The sequence below is a fragment of the Tauraco erythrolophus genome, chromosome 3, assembly GCF_009769465.1.
Source record: "Tauraco erythrolophus isolate bTauEry1 chromosome 3, bTauEry1.pri, whole genome shotgun sequence".
NCBI lineage: Eukaryota > Metazoa > Chordata > Aves > Musophagiformes > Musophagidae > Tauraco > Tauraco erythrolophus.
This window is the reverse complement of record NC_141467.1, coordinates 6427035-6446707: the sequence shown is the minus strand read 5'-3', so window position 1 is coordinate 6446707 and position 19673 is coordinate 6427035. Positions and strand designations below refer to the sequence as shown.

The window sequence follows — 19673 nt, the reverse complement described above, 5'->3', positions numbered from 1 at the left end:
GGGCGACACGCCAAGGTTTCACAGATCCAGCGGCGGGAATGGATTTTGCAGCACGGGTTCCTCGCGGCTGCTCTGAGCGCGTTCCTGCAGGCGTGGCCTTCGTTTTCCGTGCTGGTGGTGACTCCAGCCGCCCAAAGCCGCGCATCCCATCGCTCGCTCTGCAGGCGGGCGGGAGGTGAGTGATTTTTCCATTGTTGCTGCATCTGAAGGATTCCCCGTTCCCCTCCCACGCTACCTTGGCCCCTTTAGGAAGATTTTCATCTATTAAACTTTCCCTGTTCTGTTGGAAGAACTAAATCTCTTTCAGCGTTTCCAGGCTGGTGATCTAATGTGACAGCTCGTCGGTGATGTCTATTCCACTTCAAACAGGCAGGTAGCCCCGGGCTAGCCAGCTGCATTGTGGATTCGGCAGATTTGGCTGGCTGTTCCTGCTGGGTGTCATCTGCCTTCTTAGTCTCGCGGTGGATAATTTTTGTCCTCCCCGAGCATCATCTGCCTGAGCAGTTCCTGCCTGGCAGGCCTGTCCGTCCAGGTTGAGCATCAAACACAGTAGCCGCGTGGCTAATCCGACCAGGCACCCCTCTGCCAAGCGCAGCCCCGGGCCGGCTTTGGCCAGCGTCGGCATGGCGGCCGGCAAACTTCCAGCCATCACGATGGCGGTCTGGGTCTCCCATCACGGGTGCAGCCCATGGACTTATTCTGCTGGCGCAAAGTACGGCCCCCGCCTCGTCCTCGGAAGAGCCGTCGCTCCGATTCCTCCCGTCTCGGCAGACGTCTGCCTCAACAGGTTTGGGCTTCCCTGCCTGTTGCCGGCATTTGACTCGGACACCGCCACTCGGATGAAACAATCCTTTAGTGGATTATCGTCGCCAGACAGCCTGTGGGGGAAATGACAGGACTCGGCACGTTCCTCTGAAGATTCTGCAATTCCGAGTGCTGCTAACGCTAATGGGAAGCGGCAGGGTGATCCCTAAAAGAGAAAGCGGGTTCCATTGCACGGCAAAAGTGACAGAGGTTGTTTAGCCTCTCTTCCAAAAAAATACATGATGACTACATATGTTGATTTTCATGCTCCAAGCCATAGCTATTTCCATATCTTTGTGACTTGATGGCGAATTCCTACAAACTGACAGGTTAGGGGCTCCACAAGTATTGTCTTTTTATAGCCATCACCTCTTTAAGTCCTCCTTAATTTTTTTAAATGTGTTTTGAGAATAAGCTTGACGGGGCAGGGAGAGTAAGCAGGGGGAAAAAAAAAAAAAAAAACAGGAATAAATGCAGCAAATAAAGCATATTCTTTAAAAAAAAAAACAAACACTATTCAAACAAAGAGGCGAAATGGTTTCAGGACAGCAGTCCTAGAAACCGATGCACTTATCTGTCACAGGATTTGCCCTTGTTGCAGTCCCGTAATTCCGAACCTGACATTATTCATGATGTAAAAAATCTTTCCTAGAAATGCCGTAGTTATAAACCCCCTGCACTACGGGGTTTCTTCCTTAGCAAATAAAAAGATAGCTGGAACACAGGGCTTAGTGGGTGAAATAACTCGTCTGAGAGGCTGGGAAAGGATGGCAGCTAGACTGAAAATTGTTCAAAATTAACAAAATTACCTCTTCTAATTTTTGTATATTTAATGTAATATTTACAGACTACGTACCAGGGAGTGGAGAAACTTTTAGATTGTATATTTATGCTGAATTCAATAATGTTAGTTGTAGTATTCAACATTTCCCAATGTAATATTAATTTGTTATTTATCCAGATTTTAACTGTTTTTTGACTGATTGGGGGAGAGAATGTTTCAACAAAACTAGTTCACTCATTTTCAAGGCTGAATTTAGAAGATTATCTGTAATTAAAACATATAATCATTTCATTGAGCAGTTTCTGACTTTTGACACAGAATTTAATAACACAATAATTTCTTCTGTCTGTTTTAATAGTTTCACACAATAAAAAACATCCTTTTTGTTTTTCCTCAGCCAGGCAGCTGCTCCTCCTGACAAAAGCTATGCAGAGTAGAACATGGGCGGAACTGATTTCTAACAAAAATACCGTTACTCACTCCTGTTTTCTACCCGTAAAAGAGTAGTTGTTACAAGCTAAACTGGCTCCACTCCGGTGTCGCAGCCCAGGGCACTGTTGGTTGCAGCGGACTGGTTTGCGGTCCCGTTCTTCCTCCATGGACTGTTCAAAGACACCGAGCAGCATGGTTTATATTCCAAATAAAAAGGATGTGTTAAAAAAAAAAAACAAAAACAAAACAAAAACAAAAAAACAAGCTATAGATGCAATGACCTAAACAAGGATCAAGCTGTTCTGAAAGTTGTATAGAATGAAAAAAAAAATCCCAGAAGTTTTATATTCTTTTAATAAAAAGTTTATTTTTTTTAAATATTTTTAATAAAAGTTTTATAAAATTTTTTGATAAAATTTTTATTAAAAAATTTATAAAAGTATTGTTTAAAAAAATATAAAAGTTTTATAATTTTTTTTAAATAAATCTCAGAAGAAAAATAAATCCCAGACTGTGTTTTGTTGTGGGGGCAGGGGCGGGGAACACATTGAAAACATCCTGGCACTCCCAAATGGTTCTAAAATGACCGGATAGGGAGTTTAACGACTTTTTCCTATTTTTTTTTTGTTTCAGTAGTCCCCAAACCGACTACTCCAAAATTCCGCGGACGGCGAGTGACGCACTGACGTCTCACCCTCCCCCCCCCCCCCCGCCCCAACACGCAGCGGGCGAGCGCGGCGGGGGATGCAGCGGCCGCACCGGCCCCGGGGGGGCGGGGCGGGGCCGTAACGGCCGCCGTTACCGGGGCGGGCGCGCGGCAATGACGTCACGGCGATGACGTCACGGCGATGCGCGGCGGGCCGCGGGGTGCCGGGGCGGTTCCCGGAGCGCCATGAGCGGCGGCGGCCCCGCGTCCCCCGGGCGGGGCGAGGCGGCCCCGCCGCCCAGCGACAGGAAGCGGGAGGCGGCGGTGGCCGCGTCCCCGATTCAGCCCATCGTGAAGGGTAGGGAGCGGCAACGGGAACGGGAGCGGGAGCGGGGCGGGGCGGGCTCTGTGCGGCGGCCGAGCCCGCCGGGTACCGGGCGCGGGGCGGGGGGGACACACGCTGTCCTGTCCAGCCACGCTCCTGCGTTTCGTCCTGGTGAATCTGTGCACTAATGTTCCAACCTAAAGTGCCGGCTAAACCGCTTCCGTTTACTATAGCCGTATTATTCCCCGAATCTGAAATAATCGCATGATTCCGTGCTTTTTGTTGTGGTTTTGGGTTGTTTTTTTGTTTTTTTTTTTTTGAACGGGGTGGGGTTCAGGTTGTTGAACAAATCTCTGCGGATGCGGTAGAGAGGGAGAGCCCAAGATAGGAATAAAGAGAGGAGAAAGTAGGGCTGTCCCTTTGGATGGCAGTTCCGCGTCAGCTTCAAGCGCTTGTTCAACCTGGTGTAGTGGAGGGTGTCCCTGCCCATGGCAGGGGGGTTGGAACTAGATGATCTTTGAGGTCCCTTCCAACCCAAACCACTCTAAGATTTTATGGTTCTATCTTTATGTTGTAATTACTCTTCTCCAAGAGGAAGTTTCAAGTCTTTGACCCTGGAATAGAAAGAAGAGCTCACAGGCTTCCTCTGCAGTGAGCTGCCTGTTTGTCTTTTGCTACGGAAAACTCCCGTGTCCCAAGCCGTGATCCTCTGTTGAGCTGCAGCCTTTAATTCTCCTCTACATCGAGTTGTTACTGCTGCTAACAGTCAGATGCGGAACCTGTACGGAGGAGGATTGGAACAGAGAGTGCTGAGAGGCAGAGGAGAGCCTTTACCTTCACAGAAGGGTGTCTGTGGCACCTGGAATATTGATTCCTTGTGTTTTATCTGATCGGTGGTTTGCCAAGTAGATAGGATAGCCTACAAAGGTCCTGGTGCTCTTTTGATGTCCTGTGTGTTCGGTGAGCAGCAGTGCCTCTTGCACTGAAGCGCGGCGTGCTGCCTTCTGTTGCCTAGCCAGGTATGGAGTGCGAGAGAAAAACTAAAAATCTGACTTTCATTAATCTTCTAGATGTTGGGGAAATCTACTCAAGACTACTGGATCACAGACCAGTAATTCAGGGAGAAATACGTTACTTTGTTAAAGAATTTGAAGTAAGTACCTGTGTCTTATTGCGAGCTGTCGTCTTCAGTGTCTGAAACTTTAAACATCTTTTTAGAGATTGTAATGTGTGTGTAATTTTCTACAGAAAGACTTAAAGTGTATTTCTTGCCCAAAATAACATGCCTATAGTATATGTCTTCATCTTTAGTAAACAAGGCAGTAATTTAGATGTTTTTAAATAAAAAGTTTTGAAAGGGACATAAATATTTTTCCTGCAAAAGACTGACAGAATGTTGATGTAGGAGAATGATGTAGTCCTAACTTCTTAGATAAGTCTAGTTGGTTCAAGGAAAACACCGTTGGCCGGTATAGGTTGGCATCTGATTAAGAAACTGCTTTGTGCCCCGGCGGGATTCAGCTTGCACAGTTGTAATTTAATTTCGCTTTAATTTCTGTTCCATGAAAGACAGTAATATTCCTGCAAGAGAAGAGCAGCACTTTATGGAAAGTAAGAAAATCATTAAAAATTGAATGGATGTTATCTGATTGGCTGCAAATAAGGCTAAAATTCTGAAGGTGTGAAAGTGTTTATTGTACAACTTTGCTTGGAAAGCGCAATAGGGTTTCCACACGATGGCAGCAAAAGTTTAGAAAAGTAAGAGTCTTGTGTCTACAAAAGGCTGTGTCTGAGTACGTTTTCATTCTTACAGAATGGGGAATTCCAAATCTTAAAATACAGTTGTACCTCAAACTCTTAGTTTGCAGAGCTGATTTTTAAAAATGACGTTAAAATGTCCTCTGTCCTTGTAGCTAATATTCCAAGTAGGTCTAATTTGTCTCCATACTGGTTTAGCCAAATAAGTATGTGAACTAAACTCTCAGACGTGTATCATATAGACTTGAGAGTCATAGGGAATGATTTCTTTTCTTTGCTTTTCCTAAATAAGTTATAGGATACAGTAGAGAGTTATGTGTGGCTTTTCATAGGAAGGAAAATTTTAAACTTATTTACAAAATTATAACTCATATCTTTATAATTCATATATTTCTCTCATTGCACCCTGAAGTCTTGTTCTATGTCTTAAACAAGTTTCGTATATTCTTAGATTTCTCTTGAAATTTGTTTTCTCGTTTATACTTTTAGGGCAAAAATAGCAAAGCAGAGGATTATTTGTGGTTTTGCAACTTGGAATTTCTTCCAAAATGACACTTGTTTCTAAGTATGAGATATCAGTTATTTTTTGGTTGTAGTAGGACATAAGCTGCTTCTTTCACTGATTAAGGTCTAGTGTGTAACAACTGTAGATTTGCATTCAGGAGGTGTGGAACCTGTTTAACTAAGCAACTTTACTTGCCTGTGCCTCTATTTCTGAAGTTTTAAAATGGATGTGGTGATCCAGTTGCCCACTTCATGTGATGCAGTATTCCTTGATCATCTAGAATTGCTTTATGATTAGCAGCTTTCAGTATCAGGAATGCTTGTGTGCAGCTCTACCCATAACTCCAAAGAGAGGGAAAAGGGGGCAAGGGGCAGGCAGCATTCTGGAGCAGGTGTCAGAATCCTTTTCATTGTCCAAAGGAAAGTGCAGGTGAAATTCAGAGTGGAAGTAGTGCTGTGGCTTTGGAAAAATAGGTTTGTTTGTTTGTTTGTTTTAATGTAAATAATAAAGCAAGAGCTTGTTCTTGTAATCCTGATCAGCAGTGAGCCAGAAGAAGGGCTGCCTTTTTAGTCAGCTGTGTTACGTTGTTTTTTAGTCTTGACTTGGTTGCTTTACTAAAAACAATTTTTCGTGTGTTGTTTTAACCTCGTACCATGCTAAATCTGGAAGGTCAGACATCAAGCAAGCAAAATCACTGCTGTGTTATTTCTCTGTAGCAGTTGAGTTATAAAAATGCAATGCTTTCAAGCTCTGTTTCTCTCTGTTGTTTTTGATATGCTGTAAATTGCAGCAACATATGTTTCCACATGATGTTTTCATTAGTAAATACTAACTTTTCTCACAAGGGCCAGAGTATTCATGCATTTTACTGTGAAGAATGGAGCATTACCCTCATTTTTCACAAAACTAATTTTATCAATTGTGCTAAATGAGTAACACTTTAATAGGTAATTGTATAGTCTTTGAGATAAAGCTATTAGTTTATCAAGTGGGAAACCATCTTATTTGGGAAAGTAAACTTCCTTGTTAGCCACTCATTTTCTTTCAATTCTTCTGGCAGGAAAAACGTGGCCTCCGTGAACTGCGAGTACTCGAAAATCTAAAGAACACCATCTTTGAAACAAACGAGCACGTTTTTCCCAAGTGTGAGCAGGCAATGCATGACAATTTGAATGAAGCATTCAAGAGATGTAAGCACGTTGCTTCTTATTCTGGCTGTGTAGTTTTTGACTGCCAAATTTATGCAGTTGAAGCATACTACTGTGGGTTTTGTTATATTGTACGTATAGCGTGCTGTATAAACATTTAATTTCATATAGCGTAATTATATGGCATCTGGCAGAATAACAAATGGTAGGTGATGCTATACGTATAAAACAAAGGCAGGAAAATATTTGGAACTTGAAATCTAGCCATGCAAATAAGCCATATGTTCTAATACTTGTTAAATGGAGTGGAGGATATTACTTACTGTCTAATGGTCAGCTGTGCAATACATCGTTACTAGTAGAATCCTAGAATGGTTGAGGGGAGAAGGGACCTCTGGAGGTCGTTTTGTCCTACCTCACTGTGCAAGCAAGGGCAGCTAGAGCCAGTTTCCCAGGGCTGTGTCCAGTTGGGTTTTGAATACCTTTACAGACGGAGACTCTGCAACCTCTCTGCGCAACCTATGCCAGTGTTTGACCGCTCTCACTGGAAAAAAAGCTTTTTCTTGTGTTCAGATGGTATCTCATGTGTCTCAGTTTGTGCCCACTGCCTCTTGTCCTGTCAGCGAGCACTACAGAGAAGAGTCTGGCTCCCTCATCTTCATTCCCTTCAATCAAATATTTATTCACATTGATGAGATTCCCCCTGGGCCTTTATTTCTCCAGGCTGAATGGTCTGATCTTTCTCAGCCTCTCCTCATATGAAAGATATGCCAGCCCCTTAATCTTTGTGGCCATGTGGTGGACTTGGTCCTGTAAATCCATCTCTCTTATTTACTGGAGAGCCCAGAAGTGGACATGCTGCCACAGGTGTGGCCTCACCAGAGCTGAGCAGAGAGGAGAGATCGCCTCTTTTGACTTGTTGGCAGTGCTTTTCCAAATGCAGCCCAGGCCACCTTTTTTTACTGCAAGGCTGTGTTGTTGGTCCTAAGCGTGTATTCCTGCCTGGGATTATTCCTCCCCAGATGCAGGACTTATCGTTTCCTTATGTTGAACTTCATAAGATTCCTCTCAGTCCAATTCTCCAGTGGCTTAAGGCCCCTCTGAATGGCGGCACAACGGTATAATCTATCAGCCACTCTTCCTGGTTTTGTATCGCCTGCAAACTTGCTGAAGGTGCTCTCTGCTCCAGCATCTGGGTCCCCAATGAAAGATGTTAAACAGTTTTGGCCGCAGTGCTGACCCCTTGGATAAACCACTAGTGACTTGCCTCCAGCTTGACTTTGTGCTGCCGTCACAGGCTCTAGACTTGGCTGTTCAGCCAGTTTTCAGTCCACCTCACTGTCCACTTACCTAACCCCTGCTGTGTTCGCTTGCCCGTGAGGGTGTTATGAGAGACAGCATCAAAAGCCACGCTGAAGCTGAGGTGAACAACCTTGCCAGCTTTCCCCTCCTCTGCCAAGCTAGTCGCTGCATTGTAGAAGATGGTCAGGTCAGTTAAGGAGGATTTCCCGTTCATAAATTCATGCTGACTACTCCTGATCGCTTTTGCCTCTCCTTCATGTGTTAGAAAAAGTCCTCCTGGAAGCATTTCCAATCACCTTTCTCAGGATTCAGGTGGGCTGACTGGCCAGTAGTTCTCCGAATCTTCCTTCTTGCCCTCCTTGAAGATAGGAATCCAGTCTTCAGGAACCTTTCCCTTTTCAAAGAGAGAGTGTGGCCTCGCAGTAACATCAGCCCAGCTTGCTTGGCACTCATGGATGCAACTCATGGAGCCCGATGGACTCAAATAGTTCCAGTTTGTTTAAGTGCTCCCTGAGCTGGTCCTCCTCCACCAAGGGTAAGTCATCTTTGCTCCAGTCTCTCCTCTGGTCTCAGGGGCCTAGGATTACTGAAGGCTGGTCTTTATGGTAAAGACTAAGGCAAAGGCAGCACTGAGTATCTTGGCCTTTTCCATGTTCTTTATCACCAGCTGCCCTGCCTCGTTCAGCAGAGGGCCTGCGTTTTCTCCAGTTTTCCTTTTGCTGTTTATGTACTTGTAGAATCCTTTCTTGTTGCCCTTTGCATCCCTTGCCAGATTCAACTCCAGATCAGCCTTGACTTTTCTAACCCTGTCTCTGCAGGATTGGGCAGCAACTCGTTAATCCTCCTGGGTCACCTGTCCCTGCTTCCACCTCCTGTACGCTTCCTTTTTAAGTCTGAATTCAGTTAGGAGCATCTTGCTCATCCATGCAGGCCTCCTACCACCTTTGCTTGATTTCCTACTTGTTGGGATGGACCTTTCTTGAGCTTGGAGGAGGTGATGCTTGAAAAGGGTGCTATATCCCTTCTGTTACCACTGTCCCAGACCCTTGGTTTACCTACTCTATCCCCAACTTCCTTACTTTCCTTTTTTTGAGGAATCACTCCCTCACTTGTCATTTCTAGTTTAAAGCTGTCCCTACCAGCTTGGCCAGCCTCTTGGCCAGGATACTTTTACCCTGTTTAGCCAGGTGGCTCCCATCTCTTCCAAGCAGCTCTTGATGCTCAGAATAGGTTTCATGACTAGAAACCAAAATCCTGCTGCCAACACCAGCTGTGCAACCCAAAGACCCATTGAGTCCCCCTCACCAGGAAGGTTAAGGGGAACATTACCTGGACCCACCCTGTGCCTTTGACCACTGTCCCCAGATCCCTGTAGTCATTCCTGATATTTCTCAGGTCACCCTGAGTACCACTGGTTTCTACATGGAAGAGCACCAAGGGTAATCGTCCAAGCCTCAGTAGCCTCTCTGCAACATCCCCAGTGTGAGCCCCTGGCAAGCAGCAAACCTCCCTAGATGACAAATCATATCAACAGGTGGGGAGCCTCCATCTCTTGCTGTAGGGAGTCTGCTACAACTGTCACTTGCCACTGTCTTCTGATGGTCCTGAGTGGCTCAGGCTCAGCCACCAGAGACGCTCCAACTCCTGGTGCTCCCAGCTCCTCATCAGCTACGAGGGCAGCGAACCTGTTCTGTAACTGGAAGTTCTCAGAGGGACAGAAGCCTGCCTCCTGCTGTGAGGAGTCAACAGCTTTAAGATGATGATAAGTAAGGTGTTTCTCGATACTGGGATGTGTTAGTGGGAGAAATGACTGCTTTGGGGAAATCAGTTTATTTAATTCTACATTAATTAAGTAAGTTAGGAAAAAAACCTGCATAGGAATTCGGTTCCTGTTTCCATTGATAAGTTTTCCTAGGCTTAGTCTCACGAGAGAAGAGACTGGCTCCAGCATAGAGATGTTCTCCATGTAAATTGCTTATGCTGAATCATTAATTCACCTTTTACATTTGATGGGGAAAAAAATAAGAGGAAAAAAACCCAAACAACCACCACCCAAAACATAGAGCTTGGTCACCTGTTTCCGCTTACTGACTTGAGGGTTTTTTTATGTGTTCTGAGGTGCAGAGTAAGGCAGTCTGACTCATCAGCAGCACCAAGGAGTGTGGGCACAAGGGGACGTAGCTGCCTTTCTCCTTTCGGCTTCTGGAACGCACCAGGGTTGAACTCGATGATGTGCCCTCGTACAGTTACCAGTGCCAAGCGTTTTCGGCAAGTTCTGACAAATTTGTTGCGTGCAGAGTTAAGCACATATAATTTTTGACTTGCAACAGCCTCATGTCTTTTTAAATCCCTTTCAGGCGACTTTCTTTGATTTAGAACAGCGGACTGATCCAGTGCAATTTGTTATTTCAGTGCAAGCTGCCAACGATATGATCCATAGACTCCAGGAGAGGGAGCATGAAGAGAGGAAGGTAAAGGATGGATGGATAGATTTTTATAATGTGACCTAAGTAAGAGTCTTGTGCTTCTACAGCAGGTCAGTCTGCCTTCAGTACAGCAGAAGTTAAAAGCATATTTTTCTATACTTTATGTACTGGCAGTAACACTTCTTTTGGGGTGATTTCTGCACTTATAAAACACGTACTGCATCAGCATATGTGTTCTCAACTGCAAATTTAATGGATCACTAGCTCTTCCTACAATCTCCTGATGTATGGAAACATTTTTTTTTTAATTTCCTTTGCTTTATTTTCCTTCCTAGCTCAGACTACAATATTTGTCACATACAGGGAAAGCTTAAATATAAAAAAAAATTGTTTTCTGTGGAACAAAAAACACCTACTAACCTACCAGAATGGAAACATAAATGTTTCCTAGTTAGCTGAGAACATTGACCATATTATATATATATATATATATTTTGCTTGTTGAAAAGGAAGTGTTTTTTTCACTTGTGGATGGGTTATTTAATGAAGGGCCATATTATAGGAACATGCGAATCATTGGAATCTTTTCAGTTGGCTATGCTTTGCTCATTTGAAATACATGTGCTCTGAATATAAAATTTGGAAAATTATACAAGACATTAGTGTCATGTTTTCCCCCATTGCTCCTTCATGATTGTGTTCCTGTGCTATCTTTTTACTTGCAAAATATTACTTATAATCGTTTAGTTTCGAAAAACCAAAGACGTCTCTGTGGCCGTCACGCGCAACAGGCGGCGCGGGGGTTTGCGTAAGCCGAGTCCTGTTTTTCTTTCCTTTTTGTGACCGGTGAAGATGGGCAGCCCAGGTGCAGTTGGATGCGAGTACCCTGCGAATGGCACGCTGCTGAACCCCAACAGTTTGCTTGTTTGATATCCACTGGTGTAGATATTGCTAGAGAGCTCAAGCAGGCAATTCTTATCGTTCTGCTACTGTTTGTTTGAAGTAAAACTTTAATAAAAAAAATCTGTAGCTTATAAAATGACCAGTCACTTAATAAGAATGGTAACTATTCTTATTTTAAGATATTAGCTTTATGTTTCCACTCTTGTGTTTGGGGTTTTTTTTATATGCAGTGAAGGAATACTTATAGCTATTCAGGACTTGAAGTGTTTCTTTAAGCTTGTATAGTAAGACTTTCTGGCTTGAAGCTTTCCAAATCTGAGTAGTAACAAAGAGGTAGGTAACTTTTTTTTAAAATTATAGATAAAAGTTGTCATTGTAGTGTAGCCACTTGAGGAGTAATACTTTTTCCTTACTTTTCTTTCTGAAATCATGTGTTCTGAAAAAATAATGGGGTTTTGGTAAGATCAGGTGTCAAGTGGTTAGTGTTAACAGCACTCTGAAATTAATTCAATTTCTGCTGAATAGAATGAATTTCAAGATTATTTGCTTTCCAGATTATCTTTTTTGTGCAGTGCCTTTCAGCTACTGGTATCCACCAAGTAACGAAAGGGTAGTTACGTTGTCCCTGTGACATTCTCACTCTGAGGATAGAGTAGTTGGTGATTAGAGGAGTGTCATTGAAAGAAGCATTCCTGGAATCCCCTGTCTGGTTGAGTAGTCTTCCTATCCGGATCAGTAATCTTTAGTTACTTCAAGTTGTGGAGTACCTTAAGCTTGTGGGAGAAATTAAAGAAGACTTCAAGAAGTCTCATAAACATGTTTTTGTGTAATATATTCTTTCTTTTTTGTTTTATATTTAAATATTTGTATGTGGAAGAGTATTGGCTTATACTGGAAGCTACCTAATGTTTCCCATTATGGTGTTACCTCTTAATTGCTTGTAGCATAAACTAGTATGATCACATTTCTCAAAGCCTGTGTCTGCCTCTAATGGTGGGGGTTTTGGTTTGGGTTTTTTTTAATGTGCTTTTGATTTTTGTTTGTTTCTTTTTAATTTCATAAAAAACAAGTAATACTAAAAACAAAGTTTACTGAAAAATTAGATGTATTTACAAATCATTTTTTGACATAATTAATGGCAGTAAACCAAGGATAGAAATAAATAAAACCCACTCATGTGAGTCAGTACTGTATGTAAGAAAGCTTTACTGTCTGCCAAGTTCAAGCAGTATGCACTATTGAGCGAAAAAATGGTTTCATAATCACATTAGATTTTTTCCAAATAACTATTGTCTGACTTTAGGTGTTGATATAAAAGGAATATGAAAGACGTCACTGCCAAAATATGTAAATTTGCGAACACACCAAAGGGAATTCCCAGAAGAGGAATTAATAAGGCAGCAGCTATGTTTGTAATTTAGGCAAGCTTTGGTTTATCTCTAAACCAAATTATGAAACTTTAACTCAAAACTGCTTTCAACTTTTTATACGAACAAGAAAGCTGAAAATCTTCAGATTTAGTGATGTCTGAATATCTTGTAAAAAAAAAAAAAATCCCTCATAAAAATAGTAGGCATTGTTACAAACACAGAGCAGATTCTAAGCTTAGTCTGAGTTTCCCAAACGCTTGTATTTAGAAAGTTATACTGAAAGACAGAAATTGAGGACAAGTGTTCAGGCTACGTGTGAGAAGTGAAGTTTAACAGCTTGCTATGGCTCATGTTCTGATGGGTGACTAAAGGGACTTCTAGCAGAACAGCTGAAATACAGCTCCGAGAAGAAGATTTGCTGAAAGAATGGATAAATAGCAACCAAAGACAGGACAGGGCTGTGTTGGGGTGGTTTGGAGCTGCAAACTGTAGAGGGGGATAGAGCTGGCGTTCTCTAAGGGTGTTTGGGGGTGAGGAGACGATTCTCCGGTTAAACAAGCAAACAAAAAAATCTGTCTGAATTTTGCAAATGAACAGCCCTGGAGAAATACCATTTGTACTGCCTTGTGGATCTTTTTGGGTGGGGTAAAAATTTTTTTTTTTTTTCTATGCACTAGATGGTAGTAAGTGCCAGTCAGTAGCACAGATAGTAAATATTAAAGCATCATGTACTGTTGCTGACAGCTGAACGGTCTTTTGGTTCAAACAGAAATTTCCAGCATGGTAGGGTTGTCCGTGCATTTCCTGTGTTACAAAGGTCGGGAGGTCTTACCTAAACCAAAATGTGTTGTTCTGAAGCCTGGATGTGGTGCCATGATATTGGCTCCTGTCTCGTTATCGTGCACCAGGATGTTTATACAATCAAATACCAAAACAATTTCATTGGCGCTTCTTGACGGGAAGAGGAGAACGGTGGAACTTCGTATGTTTTCTGAAATGGCTGTGTTGGGCTTATTTGGTGCTGATTTATAATTAAGTCTGACTTAAGGGACAGACTTAATTAAGTCTGACAGAAAGAACTTGTGTTCTTTTCTGTTTGGTTGCATTTTTTATTTGTAAATTTAGACTGTAGTTATTTTAAAGATTTTTTTTTTTTTCCTTGTTTTAGCAGTCATTTGAAACGATGAAAGGTAGGAATTAAAATTAGGCTACACTCTGAAAAGTTGTTGTATGAAAGTATACTGCTTTTCATGTTTGTTTGTGCTGTTCTATGTGATATTTTGTTAGTTTACAAGTTACAGTTTCTCCAGGTGGCAGCCCTGGAAAAAAGAATGAAACCTAAAACTCAAGGTGTCTGTTTCTGGCTTTTGAATCAACACCAGCAATCTAAAAATCTGTAATTAGAAGTTTTCAGCAATCTGGGAGTTCTGTAAATCTTCATTTTATTTTAAGTATTTTACTGACTCTGCACGGACCAGAATTCATTTCAATTTATCTTTTACATAGTTGGGTTGGTCTTGCAAAGTTACAAGTTGAAAAGTAATGAAAATTAACACCGAATTACAATTCTTACAAATATTTTGTTTGGGGTTTTTTTAGAAAAAAAAAGGAGAAAAAAATTATTACTTTCTTATGCAACTGTACCTGCGTTTTCAAACACACAGGCATTATTTCCTTCTTTATGACAGTAGAAATATTAATTTTAACAGATTAGAAGTTATTTATTAATACTGCAAGTGCTTTCTGGACTTCAGAAAAACCTATTCTTCTACCTTCTGGAAATATGAGTATGTACTTATTCATAATGCATGTTATATTTTTTATGTTCTGTGACAAGACTGAAGTGCTTCCTAACTGAGCATCAGTATGCGAAGGCAATTTCGAGTTCTTAGTCTCTTAATAGGTCACGTCACCTACGAGAGCCCAGCTACTGCAGGTCTTTAGATTATTGTTTGACTTGGAAGTTGAGATATTTGACTGGAGTCATTGACTTGATGAATTCAGATTTATAAATATCTGTGTGTGTACATATAGAAACTACAGCGTGTACTCTTTTCAGTCTACATGATTAACCAAGCAGATACAGGGCATGTGTTCCTTTCAAATAACTGACTGAAAAAGTATGTAAGAATAATAAACTGTTATAATATTAATAAATATTAAATAGTTATTGGCATCAGGATAGGATAGTTATTGGCATCAGTTGTCTAGAACTTAATTATTCAATGTATAAGGAACTGGAAATAGGTCTCTACCGTCAGGGTAAATGCCATAAGCAAAAGGTTTTCAATTCTCTCTTTTTGCTTGCCCAGGAATCATAGCAGCTTAGGGAAACTGTGGAGATTGATCCCAGAATATTCTGTAGCTCTAATACCAAGACTGTCTTGTGAGTTGGGATATGCGAGTTCGATTTTTCAAGTAAAAAGATATTTTAACATACATCTCTAACATCTCGAAACATGGACCACTCTGCATGTGGCTGGCTTTTTAACCTTGTATGTACAGATTACAATTTTGGAGGGTCACTAATTCATTGGAATATATTTATTCTATTAGGAGTGAATTATTTTTTTTTTTTAAACCTAAGCCACTGAGACATGGTAACATATTTGAGGTTGCTCCGAATGCTGTTAATCCTTTCCTGAATGCAAAATTTCTGAGAACATTCAAAAGCAGGAGCGTGAATTACTACCAATTATTACAGTCATGATAAATTGTTTTTAACTTATAAAAGAATGATTGGAGTTTTGTATATATCAGCATCACAGATCTCTAGGCTGATCATTCTTCTTACTGTCGTCATACTTGTGTCAGCAAGCTGTAGGAGATACCTAGAGCCTTAACTTTTTGTTTCAATTTTCAGTTCATATTTAGCAAGAGAAGGTATGTATTTCAAAGATTACTCCTCTTAAATGATGCTCATGTGCTCTTTGCTACTCAGCGTGAGTTTAAATGTGCAGTGAATTAATGCTACATAACTAGGGATCCTGATAAGACAGCAGCACCAATTTGTATTAATATTTAAATTGACTGATGTTATTTCTTCGATTTTAAGTAGTCAGACTTTGAGGAGTGAGAAACATAATACGACATTGGAAAGCTTCCTAAACAGCAAATCGATGGGAAATAACCTGAAGTTCTCTTGTCTTAAAATGAAGATGTTCTTTTCTTCACCTTTATGAAATCACCCTGAAAATTAATTTGCCAGGCACACTACCAAATTCTAGCAAACTTTTTGCAAATCTATAAATTTAGAAATTATGAATTGATAGTATAAAATACACTCAGTGTTGTATCTGCAGATCACTAACATATGTAAATGTGTTGACTTTTGGAAACTGTTTGCTTTTTGAGAGTGACTTTTGACTTAACCAGTAGAAATCCATGCCAAGATGTCTAGACATCTTGAAGAACTTAATATTTTGAAGATTTTTCATTACCTCCAGGGGCATATTTTAAAAAGAGAGATTATTCATTTACCTGTAGGGACTCCTGTGCTTTCTAGCTGTGCTGCAGCTACAGCTACACTTAGGACACAATATTTTTTGCATAGCGTATTGATTTCATTAGTTTTTCATCCTGTGTGTTATGCTCAATTGAATAAAGCAGTGAAGTTAATGGCACTGGATGTGAAGAGGATGTGGTGAGAGTGGAAAGCATTGTGGTAAGAAAGCACAATGTAGGGCAAACCTGAAGGGTACTTGCAGAGCTGCAGTGTGAAAGTCATCTTTCTGTGCTGAGAAACTGAATCTTTTGGTGGCTGGAGCTAGGAGTCGATGTCCTGTGCGGGAGCCTGAGTCATAAACCTTGAGTCTGTTTGTGTTAGTAGGCAGCTTTTTTCTGTGTGAACACAAGAAAATAATTTTTTTTAAAAAAAGGCAAGAAAAAAAAAAAACAATGTCCATTTACTGACTTTTTATTTCCCCTCCACTCCCCAGCTAAGGAGCTAAAAGCACTTAATACCATGTTCCTAAAATCAGAAGTTAATTGTAAAAGAAAATCTTTGTTAGATAATACGGATTTATATCAACTGCTTACAGTGCTTCTGACATTGTTAGTAGTCAGAGGAGCAAATAATGCAACAAGTACGATATTTAGAAACTAACAGAAGTGAACTAGGTGAACTAGTAACTTTAAAAGTGTCTTTCCTTTATTTATTTATTTATTTATCACCAGACTGTAGCATAAAAAAAACCCTATTGTTGCTAATGCTGTCACGTTAATAGTATCGTAGACATTTTACTGTTTGTTTTGAATTGACTACATTTTATAAAAATAATGGTTTTCTTTTTGGCTTCACCTTTTCATATGTTTTCTTGCTAGTTTCACTTTCCTCTACTGAAGTAAAAGCCCAGTTTCTCTAATACTCTTACCATTATGTAGATCTCGTTAAACCCTCTGTTTTAATCTGGAAATGACTGTTAATACTTGACATTTTCCTCCTCTCAGCGTCAGATGGACAAGCTGATGGCTCGTGAAGAGAAGCGCGTAGCCCGCTCGGAGGAATTCCTGAAAGAACAACAAAACAAACGAGCAGAGGTGGACGAAGAGCACAGAAAAGCTATGGAGCGCCTCAAAGAGCAGTATTCCGAGATGGAGAAGGAACTGGCCAAATATATCTCTTTTTAAGGCCTTTCTTTTTTAATAATGCTGGATTTGTGCCAATACTCAGTTGCTTCTGACTTTAATTGAGATTCTTTTGGAAAGCTGAAACAAATAAGAAAAAAGGAGAATTTCCTCTACAGGTTTAGCATTGGAAGAAAAGGTTTGCATACCTTCAACTTAAGTGCCTATCTATGCTTGTTTTGTTCAGGGCAAGTGGAATGCCAGTATTTCTTCATTCATTGGAAGGTGGAACTGGAAATTACATTGTGTGACTACATCAGCTCAGGGAGTTGCAAACTGGAATTCTCTCCCATCTGCAGAGTGTATCGTATCATTTGGGAAAACAGAGTCTAACGTTAACATTAACTGTCCCAGTGTGCAGCCACAGCCCTTTCCCAAAAAAGCAGGTGTAATAGGTTTCAGCCATAGTTAGCTGAGAATTCACTGGGAAAACTGTAACTCCCATTAACAGATTTCAGGAAAACCCAACTCGTTTTTGGAATACTTTACTTTGAAGCTTCAGCAGTTCAAGATCTCAACAGAGTTTTAAATCCAGTTGTAATTCCAGCTTTTGGGTTGTACGTTCAGTATTATGAAGAAGAGTTGAGATTTGAATGGTTTTTGCTAACATAAAAATGGCTAAGTGAGCTTGGACAGCAATTTCTTTTCTCTCCCTGTAGACCCTTTTCCCTTTTTTTCTCCCTTTTCTCTCAGACCTCTCTTTTTAAGCTTTACTGTTCTAAGGAAAGCCAAAACAAGCTCAAAAGTATGAGAAGCACATCAGTCTTTGTATTAGCTTTGTAGCTAGTACAGTATTTACCTTAAATATTTGACATACTGTTGGTTTACTTAGGATAAGCTTGTCAGAGCGTTATAAAGCAATTGAGGAAAGATTTCTGTTTCTTTATCAGCGTAACAAATGAGCAGATTAGTGGCAAAAAGCCTGTCGTACTGATCTGCTTTCTTGCTAGCTGTTCCTCTTACGGAGCGTGCGAAGCTCCTGTATTGCTTTATTTTATTTAAAATTTGTAGTTAACAGCAGTGTAACTGAAGAAGTTAGCTTAATCAGTTCATTAACCGAGCAAAATGAGACATAGTACCTTAATGAAATTTGCTGCAAGCTAACCGTTAGTACAGGAAATATCTTTCCATAATTTAGCTGGTGTCCGATGTAGAATGGAAACAGGTAAAAAATAAACAGAATTTACCCTTTACTTGTGTTGCAACAGTAATATGCCAACAGTGGTTACTTGTGTAAGTTTATGGCTTGGTGTCAAGGCTCCGTTCCTGGCAGCATGTTGATAGTGTGATTAAAGTTAGTAGAGGAGATGGAATAAGTATTTGAGATTTCTTTCAATAACACTGAATTCCTGCCAAGTTGCTCTGCCCGCTACTGTAGGCCCAGCAGCTTCATCAATCATCGTCGTGTATCTGGACCGAAAAGAGGACTTGCCAACACTGGGGCATGCTGGAATGTTGTTAATTCTCTGTTGCGGATGGAAAAAAAGTAGATGTCTCCAAAGCATCCCACACATGAAAAATAGGAAAGCCTCTTTCAGAGCAGCCCCTATTTGAATAGAAGGTGACCTCTGTAATATTTTTCAGCTTCTGTACCCATGATGAATGTGGTAAATAAGCTCCGACTTCCATTTGAAAAGAAAAAGTTAGTTCTTGCTTGTCTTTAGAATTGGGTGTGGAATAGTTGTGATTGTTTTGAGCACGGACTGAAAACGGCCTCTCTCTTACCAGATTGTTTGATGTGTATGTGCTCAAAGCCCAAATATCTTTATAGCAAAAGGCGTTTAACTGCGTACCGAATTCGTTTTTATTTTTGCACTGATAATTTTTATTAAGATTTAGATATCTAATTAACCGTACACTGGAGCTGTAGATTTTGGTATTTCATCAATTTGAGGGCTGTTAAGCAATGATGCAAGTGTTGCAAGCTGAATGCTCACTGGAAAATAAAGTGGTGTTTCCGAAATCTTTTGGGATGCGTGCTCCTGATTCTCTGAAAAGCTTCTAAATACTAACAAACACTGAAAATCTTTTCATCTTTTAGAATGATACAGGTATTTTTATGCTGAAGATCATTTGAAGACACTTGTCTTCGTAGTCTATACCTGCCTTTTGGCCCACTCTTAGTCATTGTGGGGACTACCTGAAAACTATCCATTGCTGAATTATTCAGTAATTTTTACTTTTTTTTCCTATATAATACACTGAAGGTTTTAAGGTACTTGGAAATGCTTAATTGTCTTTGAAGCAACTTGGCAACATTTACAGGAAAACCTTTTTTTTTTTTTTTTGTCCAAATGCTTAAAAAAACCCTGACAAACCTGGTGTGTCTAATATTAATCTCAAAACAGAACATATCTGATAGATAAAAAAAGATTCTTATCTTCCTGGAGAAGAGAAGGCTCCAGGGTGATCTTATTGCAGCCTTCCAGTACTTAAAGGGGGCTACAGGAAAGCTGGAGAGGGACTTTTTACAAGGGCGTGTAGTGATAGGACAAGGGGCAATGGCTTTAAACTGAAAGAGGAGAGATTTCGATTAGATATAACGAAGAAATTTTTCACTCAGAGGGTGCTGAGGCACTGGAACAGGTTACCCAGAGAAGTTGTGGATGCCCCATCCCTGGAAGTGTTCAAGGCCAGGTTGGAT

The 19673-nt window shown here is 40.7% G+C and overlaps 1 protein-coding gene across 1 annotated transcript; it reads left to right on the top strand.

Annotated features, from left to right (window-relative positions):
- Positions 1-2912: 2912 nt before the first annotated feature.
- Positions 2913-18986, top strand: BLOC1S5 (biogenesis of lysosomal organelles complex 1 subunit 5). Its single transcript, XM_086608437.1, has 5 exons — positions 2913-3024; positions 4062-4144; positions 6315-6444; positions 10117-10175; positions 16853-18986. Exons 1-5 carry the CDS (start codon positions 2913-2915, stop codon positions 17030-17032), a joined length of 564 nt encoding a protein of 187 aa, XP_086464563.1. The 3' UTR covers positions 17033-18986.
- Positions 18987-19673: the final 687 nt, after the last annotated feature.

What these genes read in the sequence shown, in the direction of transcription:
- BLOC1S5 (XM_086608437.1), top strand. Translation starts at nt 2,913, where the DNA reads ATGAGCGGCGGCGGCCCCGCGTCCCCCGGGCGGGGCGAGGCGGCCCCG. An exon ending in GATTCAGCCCATCGTGAAGG is followed by an intron (nt 3,025 to 4,061) that starts GTAGGGAGCGGC and finishes TTAATCTTCTAG; the next exon opens with ATGTTGGGGAAATCTACTCA. An exon ending in ACTTTGTTAAAGAATTTGAA is followed by an intron (nt 4,145 to 6,314) that starts GTAAGTACCTGT and finishes TTCTTCTGGCAG; the next exon opens with GAAAAACGTGGCCTCCGTGA.